This window comes from Fundulus heteroclitus, unplaced genomic scaffold (genome assembly GCF_011125445.2).
Source record: "Fundulus heteroclitus isolate FHET01 unplaced genomic scaffold, MU-UCD_Fhet_4.1 scaffold_68, whole genome shotgun sequence".
Classification (NCBI taxonomy): domain Eukaryota; kingdom Metazoa; phylum Chordata; class Actinopteri; order Cyprinodontiformes; family Fundulidae; genus Fundulus; species Fundulus heteroclitus.
In genome coordinates, this window is record NW_023397121.1 from 482,748 (window position 1) to 491,761 (window position 9,014).

Below are 9,014 nucleotides of genomic sequence, written 5' to 3' on the forward strand. Positions count from 1 at the left end.
GGAACCCTCCGTCTTACCACGTGACAAAGGGTCATGCTTTGGTGTGGAAGTGAGCTTCCGGTCGGCCAGTGGTAAACAAAGTCCCCGGTGACGTCATGGACCCGGAAGGAGAGGCCGGCTGTGGTTGGCTGTCCCCTGAACAGCGTCGGGTTACGCAGCGGCAGCTCTTCCTGTCTTCGCTGCAGACATTTAGTGAATTTTATCAGATTATTAACTATTATAAATGGAAACAATTATTCATGATGGTGTGAAAACGTCTTCCTGTGATTTTACGGCCTGTTAAACGTCTTTATGGGTCACATGTGAGCGTAAAACCCGCTTTTTATCGCGGTAAACCTGGTTTCTGGCTCCAGTAGTAGTTGCTGTTACACTGTTATCTTCTACTTAATGTTAAGAAATAAGTGCAATAAGGGCCAATTACGGGTTAATTACCCAGGCTAAAGCATGAATGTGGGCAATTAGTCATTATTGATCTGAAGAATTAGTATTTAGCTGAATGATGAGTGGAGATGGGCACCGGCCTGTTCCTTTAACCAGGAAGCTGTCATGGCTCCTGGATTCATGGGTGAACAGACCCTGGGATAAATAAAAAGATGGACGCCCTGCGCTGCCGTCTGAAAACCGGCCATGACCAGCGGTCGCCATCTTCACCGACGTGTTCAGCAGGTCTGCAGGACCGTGGCAGCAGTGGACCAGAGCTCGCTGACTGCTTCCTGCCTGGACCAGAGAGGCGGCGCTCCCCTCTGCAGGAGGAGGAGGTCCTGAAGCAGGAGGAGGAGGAGGAGGTCCTGAGGGTCACGCAGCTCCAGAACCAGTCCTGAAAAAGACTCGTGTCCTGAAAAAGACTCGTGTCCTGAAAAAGACTCGTGTCCTGAAGAGGACTCGTGTCCTGAAAAAGACTCGTGTCCTAAAGAAGACACAGCCTGTAGAGCAGGCGGTAAACGGATCGTTTTACCTGCATCTGCTCCACCTAACCTTCAGGCCAGAGGCCTTCATCTGATCTCTGGTCAAATATTAGCAAAGTATTTCCCAGTCAGACCTTCTTTGGTCGGTCTGCATAAATCTCTCTGTGAAGCTCTTCTTCTACGCTTTTAATTCCTCCCTCAGGTCCCCGCTTTGTACAATAAAAGGCCTGTTTTATAAAATGTTAGGTTATGTGTGTTTATCACCTATTGTGGTTTTAACCAAAAACCATTTTAATCAGTTACTAATATACAATAATTGTGAGGTTAAATGCACAATCAGCTGGGTTACACAGACATGGAGGACAATGAAATATACAATAATTATGTCTTCCACAGAAAATAATTCATCAGTCAAAACATCTGCAGCCCCGTATTCTCCATCTGATAACACGTGGAGATAAAGGAGTAAGCCCTGAAAACAGTTCTGTACACCAACGGCAGCACCCCAGGGTGTCTCCTCCCCGCTCTTTACACCAACGGCGGCACACCAGCTGCTGTGCGGGGGGAGCAGCCCGTACCTCCTGCCCTGATGGGACCTTTGCCCCCTGGATGATGGCTCTGCTGTTGCTGCTCTGCCTGCTTCTTCACACCATGCAGGAGTTGGAAGGCACAGCCTCACAGACATGTTTGATAAAGCTGATTCTGTGATGGAGGACGGGAGACGGAGTCAGAATCACCAGGAAGGTAGCAGGGGGTCTGTTTATTCAGGGGGACAGCTTCTCCCAGAGTTCCCGGGTGTCTCCTGTCCCGGGTGTCTCCTGTCCAGACATCGCCCCCCGGATGGTCCGTAGACTCGTCCTGGTTCCTGGTTTCCCTGGGCTTGTGCCTGATGGGACCGGTGTACCACAAGGGAAGGCGGTTCCTCTGCACTCTGAGCTGAGATCAAATTTGGGGGAGGGGGTACAGGAGAATGAGCGGTTCTGGTACCGAGGTTCTTTAAGGGCTCGGCAGCTGTGGAAATGAATGATGTTTCAGCATTTCCAGTGTTTGCAGATGTTTTATTTTCAGCATAAATACATTTAGCTTCACTCAGCTCAAAGTCAGAAAGAACAACAGACAAAGTCCTTGTTTTAAAACCTTTTATTGCTCTAAAGCTGCTCGCAGATACAGAAACAGAACATCTAGGAGTTACTGGAACATGTTCCTCAAACACTTCAGCAGAGAGTTAATTAGGCAGGTAAATTACGCATTAATGTGATCCTTAATTAGTGGCTGAGACGCCGCCATCAGCTTCCTGTCCATCCACCAGACTGTGACTCCAGCCTGTGGCTCCAGACTGGGACTCCAGGGGGCGCTGCACCCTGACGATGGCTCCTGGCTTCCTGTTAGCATTGATTAGATCCACAGCAATAAGTCTGTTACACATGCTGGCAGCAGGGGGCGCTGTGGAGTCCTCAGTGGACGCACCACCACATGACCATCACCGAGGCCAGCAGACCAATCATTGAGCTGGCTGCAGAGGAGGGGGCGGAGTTACACAGGTCGGAGTTGCAGCACCTGAAGGTGAAGCTGGACACCTGGAAGAAAGCATGGACAGGGTCAGAGGTCAGGTTAAACAGTAAAGAGACTGAACCAGAACATGGACAAGGTCAGAGGTCAGGTTAAACGGTAAAAAGACTGGACCAGAACATGGATAGGGTCAGAGGTCAGGTTATACAGTAAAGAGACTGGACCAGAACATGAACAAGGTCAGAGGTCAGAGGTCAGGTTATACAGTAAAGAGACTGGACCAGAACATGGATAGGGTCAGAGGTCAGAGGTCAGGTTATACAGTAAAGAGACTGGACCAGAACATGGATAAGGTCAGAGATCAGGTTAAACGGTAAAAAGACTGGACCAGAACATGGATAGGGTCAGAGGTCAGGTTAAACGGTAAAAAGACTGGACCAGAAAATGGATAGGGTCAGAGGTCAGGTTATACAGTAAAGAGACTGGACCAGAACATGGACAAGGTCAGACATCAGGTTAAGCGGTAAAAAGACTGGACCAGAACATGGATAGGGTCAGAGGTCAGGTTATACGGTAAAGAGACTGGACCAGAACATGGACAAGGTCAGAGGTCAGGTTAAACGGTAAAAAGACTGGATCAGAACATGGATAGGGTCAGAGGTCAGAGGTCAGGTTATACAGTAAAGAGACTGGACCAGAACATGGATGGGGTCAGAGGTCAGGTTATACGGTAAAGAGACTGGACCAGAACATGGACAAGGTCAGAGGTCAGGTTAAACGGTAAAAAGACTGGATCAGAACATGGATAGGGTCAGAGGTCAGAGGTCAGGTTATACGGTAAAGAGACTGGACCAGAACATGGATAAGGTCAGAGGTCAGGTTATACAGTAAAGAGACTGGACTAGAACACAGATAGGGTCAGAGGTCAGAGGTCAGGTTATACAGTAAAGAGACTGGACCAGAACATGGACAAGGTCAGAGGTCAGAAGTCAGGTTATACAGTAAAGAGACTGGACCAGAACATGGATAGGGTCAGAGGTCAGAGGTCAGGTTATACAGTAAAGAGACTGGACCAGAACACGGATAGGGTCAGAGGTCAGAGGTCAGGTTATACAGTAAAGAGACTGGACCAGAACATGGACAAGGTCAGAGGTCAGAAGTCAGGTTATACAGTAAAGAGACTGAACCAGAACATGGACAAGGTCAGAGGTCAGAGGTCAGGTTAAACGGTAAAAAGACTGGACCAGAACATGGATAGGGTCAGAGGTCAGGTTATACAGTAAAGAGACTGGACCAGAACAAGAACATGGACAAGGTCAGAGGTCAGAGGTCAGGTTATACAGTAAAGAGACTGGACCAGAACCAGAACATGGACAGGGTCAGAGGTCAGTATATACAGTAAAGAGACTGGACCAGAACATGGATAAGGTCAGAGGTCAGGTTAAACGGTAAAAAGACTGGAACCAGAACATGGATAGGGTCAGAGGTCAGAGGTCAGGTTATACGGTAAAGAGACTGGACCAGAACATGGACAAGGTCAGAGGTCAGGTTAAACGGTAAAAAGACTGGACCAGAACATGGATAGGGTCAGAGGTCAGAGGTCAGAGGTCAGGTTATGCAGTAAAGAGACTGGACCAGAACATGGACAAGGTCAGAGGTCAGAAGTCAGGTTATACAGTAAAGAGACTGGACCAGAACATGGATAGGGTCAGAGGTCAGAGGTCAGGTTATACAGTAAAGAGACTGGACCAGAACATGGATAGGGTCAGAGGTCAGAGGTCAGGTTATACAGTAAAGAGACTGGACCAGAACATGGACAAGGTCAGAGGTCAGAGGTCAGGTTAAACGGTAAAAAGACTGGACCAGAACATGGATAGGGTCAGAGGTCAGGTTATACAGTAAAGAGACTGGACCAGAACAAGAACATGGACAAGGTCAGAGGTCAGTTTGTACAGTAAAGAGACTGGACCAGAACAAGAACATGGACAAGGTCAGAGGTCAGAGGTCAGGTTATACAGTAAAGAGACTGGACCAGAACATGGACAAGGTCAGAGGTCAGGTTGTACAGTAAAGAGACTGGACCAGAACCAGAACATGGACAGGGTCAGAGATCAGAGGTCAGTATATACAGTAAAGAGACTGGACCAAAACATGGATAAGGTCAGAGGTCAGGTTAAACGGTAAAAAGACTGGAACCAGAACATGGATAGGGTCAGAGGTCAGAGGTCAGGTTATACAGTAAGGAGACTGGACCAGAACCAGAACATGGACAGGGTCAGAGGTCAGGTTATACAGTAAGGAGACTGGACCAGAAACAGAACATGGACAAGGTCAGAGGTCAGGTTATACAGTAAGGAGACTGGACCAGAACCAGAACATGGGCATGGACAAGGTCAGAGTTCAGAGGTCAGGTTATATGGTAAAGAGACTGGACCAGAACCTGGACAAGGTCAGAGGTCAGAGGTCAGGTTATACAGTAAAGAGACTGGACCAGAACATGGACAGGGTCAGAGGTCAGGTTATACAGTAAATATACTGGACCAGAACCAGATCATGGAGTCTGCATTGGGCCACAGGGACAGAAACGGAACTAGTCTGAACCAGAATCAGATCTTAACCCAAACCCCAAAATTCTAACTAGTCTGCACAAGAACCAATCTCCTCTAGAACCATTGTGCCCAGAGACAAGCTGCTGAACATGTTCTGGTCCGGTCGATTATGGGTGACTAGGGATGAAGGTCTGAGACAAACAGAGAACAGAATCAGAACAAGAAGCTCCATTCTGATCCAAACGGGTCTTCATGGTGTCCAACAAACTGAATCACAACCTGGCAGAACTTTAGTCCTCAGGGGACCTTAGGGCAAAAACAATAACTGTGCAGGCGGAAAAGTTGCAGGAACTGAGCTGGAGGAACCTGAAGCAGGAACTAAGCTAGTGGAACCAAGGACATGAACTGAAATTCTGGATCCTAAACCAGGAACTGAGTTGGGGGAAACTGGAGCAAAGACTAAACTGGTGGAACATGGAACAGTTAGTGGAAACTAGAACAGGAACTGGGGTCCTAGATCCTACCACAGGGACTGAGCTAGTGAAACCTGGAACAAGAACTAAGCTAGCGGGAGACACACGGGATGTTCTGACTGGTTTTAGACCACATGTTCTGTTTGTCCTGGATCAGATAACTTAATGTACCTGAATTCTCAGGTTAATTCTTTGTTAAAAGGTTCTGGTTAATTCTGGCTCCCTCAGAAGTCCCCTGCTGTGTGAATGATGGAGCAGATACCTGGGGGAACATCTGAGCCAGGCGGTTCTTCTCACAGTCAGAGTACTTCAGACATTGGCGGAAGGTCATCCCACCTGCAGAACAACAGCAGAAAGAACACAAATCTGAGATTCTGGTGCAGCACCCGTGGAAGGGGCGTGTTGCGGGGACCCAGGGGTCCGGGGGGAGGGGCAGGGAACCCTACGCACCTCGTTCATTGAGCGTGAGGCAGGCGTCGTCGTAGCTGCAGTGTCTCTGTTTGGAGCAGCTACCGGTGTAGTCACTGCAGCTGTAGCAGCGGATGGCTGATCCTGAAATCACAGCAGCACACCTGGAGTTCACCTGTGGGCAAGTTCTCACTGATGCCTTATGAGTAGTTTATCTAAGGTTCAGCAGGCGGGAAAAGTCTTTGGGTTCTTGGCAGATGTTTGAAGAAGATTCAAGTGAAAGGAGTATTACCCTCTCATTGGTCTGTGGGAACATACCTGAAAAGTTTAGAAATACTCCTGAATACTTTAGAACGTCTCTCAAAAATTCTAGATGGCTTCTAAAAATTCCCAAATTGTCCTCAAAAGCCTCTGAAGTCTGTCTGAAAGGTTTTTGAGCTTTCAGTGTTTCAATTGTAAAAGTTCCTTCAAAGCATTTCTAATCCATCCATCGTCTTCCGCCCAGACGTCCTGCAGTTCATTCTGGGGGATCCCAAGGCGTTCCCGGGCCGATGGGATCCATGGTTCCTCAGGCGAGTTCTGGGTCTTCCCCGGGGGTCTCCCCCCAAAAGGGCAGCACCCAGGGGGCATCCTGATCAGATGCCCAGACCACCTCAGCTGACGCCTATCGATGCGGAGAAGCAGCGGCTCAACTCTGAGCTCCTCCTGGACAACAGAGCTCCTCCCATCTCTAAACCTCAGCACAACAAACCGGATCAGAACCAGAACTACTGCAGAAGAAGCCCTGGTCCGTCTGTCCACCTCCTGCTCCATCACTGCTGAACCGACAAGCTGAAACTGCTCCGCTTGAGACCGACCCGACCCAGAGAAAGGACCAGTTCATTTCACCTTGATTTCTACAGGTCTTTTACCAGTTCTGATAGAAGACAAAAGCTACAAAGGCAGTAACAACACAAAAATTAAACTTAATTTAGACTCAGATTAAATAAGCAAATAATATATGACCTGAGAACAAGAGCAGGTTCTGTTCGGACCTTCTGGACCTTTAAATATGCTGAAGATCAACCAGTTTGTGTCCAGGCTGGAGAACCGGACCCCAGCAGAACTGAACAGAACATCTTGTGTTAAAGGTCCGGACCGAGACTGGACCTCGGTATGCTGCCCCCTGTGGTCAGGCTGTGGTACTGTTTAACTCCAGCTTCAGCAGCACACTTAAACACATCAGGCATGAAAACTTTTCCTCTGAAAAACTGTAAGCCCAGAACCTTCGATGAGCCCACCGTCTCTCCAGACAGTTCTGCTCTAATGTCTCACCCCCAGAAAACTTTTAATGATTGTCAGCCAGAACCAGACGTACCGAGTCCGACCAGAGAGGAGCAGACGAGCAGGCAGACGACGAGGGAGGACTTCATCTTCACCTTAGGTCAGCTCACAGTCTCATCTGAGGACAGAAACAGGGTGTGGATGAAGACCCCCGCTGTGGGTGGACTCAGTGGGCTGCTGAGGGGGCTCTGTGTACTCACCGAGCAGCAGCAGCAGCAGCAGCAGCAGCAGGACTGTCTCTGGTAAGGATGAGGAGCAGAAAGTGAGCTGCTCACACTGCGCCTCACAGGACCCGCCTACTGGGAGGAGCTCGTCTCAGAGACCTTCACTGTCTTTGTCCACCTCCCTGCCTGGAGTACAAGAAGACAGACACATTCATGCAGGACCAACATGCCTTCAGGCAAGGCAAGTTCCTCTGCAACAAGTTTCAGGAACCAGAACCTGAACAGAACCTGAGAAAAGAAAGTACACTGCAGGGGACAGCAGGTTCAGATCAGCTGGACTACACACTAGATCTGACGGCATTTCAGGGAACTACAACAGTTTAAAACAGCTGCAGCTGAGCTACTGACGTCACTTCCTGTTTGCGGTAAGGCGTATTGTATCACTTCCTGTTTTCACTGCGTGAGCAACGGTTTGTTGCTCCAGATTCTCTCGCTTTTATCTTTAATCTCTTTGCTGTAACATCTGTTTCTAACACATAAGCACTTTTAAAACATTTTCTGTTGCTGCACATCACGCTTGGGAACTCCTCGTGTTTCACGGTTTGCTCTCTTGGCGTGGTAGAAGGGCGCTAGCCTAGCTTTAGCCTAGCCTAGCTTTAGCTCCACAATGGCTTCCTCTCCTACTATTACTTCAGCTTCTCCGTCTCTGACTAAGTCTCCCCTTATCTCCTGCTCTCTGTGTCAGATGTTTAGCTATTCCTCTGCCTCCTTTAGTGATAATGGTACTTGTAATAAATGTAGTGTTTTTGTAGCTTTGGAGGCGAGGGTGTCAGAATTAGAGTCCCGGCTCCGTGCTATGGAAAGACCAGCTGATAGCCGCCCCTCTGCTAGCGCGGAGCCACATAGACCTAGCGTTAGTTCACTTAGTGGTCCTCCAGAAGCACCCGAGCAGCCGGGTAAGCAGGCCGGCTGGGTGACAGTTCGTAGGAAGCATAGCTCTAGATTTCAGCCCCCAGTTCACCACCAACCCGTCTGCGTTTCAAACAAATTTTCCCCACTCAGCGACACACCCGCTGAGAAGCCGATCCTGGTTATTGGGAGCTCAATAGTCAGAAACGTGGCACTAGAGACACCAGGGACCATAGTTAAATGCCTCCCAGGGGCCAGAACGGGCGACATAGAATCTTACCTAAAACTGCTGGCTAAGGATAAGCGTAAATACAGTAAGATTGTTATTCACGCTGGCGGTAATGACACCCGATCACGCCGATCGGAGGTCACTAAAGTTGGTGTTGCTTCGGTGTGTGAGTTTGCTAAAGCAATGTCGGACTCCGTAATTTTCTCTGGTCCCCTGCCTGATCTGACCAGTGATGACATGTTTAGCCGCATGTCATCATTCAACCGCTGGTTGTCTAGGTGGTGTCCTGAAAACGACGTGGGCTACATTGATAACTGGAGAACTTTCTGGGGAAAACCTGGTCTGATCCGGAGAGACGGCATCCATCCTACTTTGGATGGTGCAGCTCTTCTTTCTAGAAATCTGGCCGGATTTATTAGTCCTCCTAAATGCTGACAATCCAGGGTCCAGACCAGGAAGCAGAGCCGTAGTTTAACACACCTCTCTGCAGCTTCTGTACTGTTACCCATCCATTATCCTATTGAGACGGTGTCTTTCCCACGGCC

The 9,014-nt window shown here is 48.8% G+C and overlaps 1 protein-coding gene and 1 long non-coding RNA gene across 2 annotated transcripts; one reads left to right on the top strand and one right to left on the bottom strand.

Moving 5' to 3' along the window:
• Positions 1-2,027: 2,027 nt before the first annotated feature.
• LOC105922399 (CD59 molecule (CD59 blood group)) lies at positions 2,028-7,512 on the bottom strand. The gene is made up of 5 exons (XM_012858293.3): positions 7,368-7,512; positions 7,202-7,285; positions 5,887-5,988; positions 5,699-5,772; positions 2,028-2,482 (listed from the first exon to the last, which is right to left on the bottom strand). The coding sequence occupies exons 2-5, from the start codon at positions 7,254-7,256 to the stop codon at positions 2,360-2,362; spliced, it is 354 nt and encodes a 117-aa protein (XP_012713747.1). The 5' UTR covers positions 7,257-7,285; positions 7,368-7,512; the 3' UTR covers positions 2,028-2,359.
• LOC118561607 lies at positions 2,933-4,677 on the top strand. The gene is made up of 6 exons (XR_004930166.1): positions 2,933-3,243; positions 3,351-3,559; positions 3,624-3,673; positions 3,901-4,000; positions 4,129-4,235; positions 4,575-4,677. It is a non-coding gene; the product is annotated as an uncharacterized LOC118561607 (long non-coding RNA).
• Positions 7,513-9,014: the final 1,502 nt, after the last annotated feature.

What these genes read in the sequence shown, in the direction of transcription:
- LOC105922399 (XM_012858293.3), bottom strand. Translation starts at nt 7,256, where the DNA reads ATGAAGTCCTCCCTCGTCGTCTGCCTGCTCGTCTGCTCCTCTCTGGTC. An exon ending in CTCCTCTCTGGTCGGACTCG is followed by an intron (nt 5,989 to 7,201) that starts GTACGTCTGGTT and finishes CTGTGATTTCAG; the next exon opens with GATCAGCCATCCGCTGCTAC. An exon ending in CCTCACGCTCAATGAACGAG is followed by an intron (nt 5,773 to 5,886) that starts GTGCGTAGGGTT and finishes GTTGTTCTGCAG; the next exon opens with GTGGGATGACCTTCCGCCAA.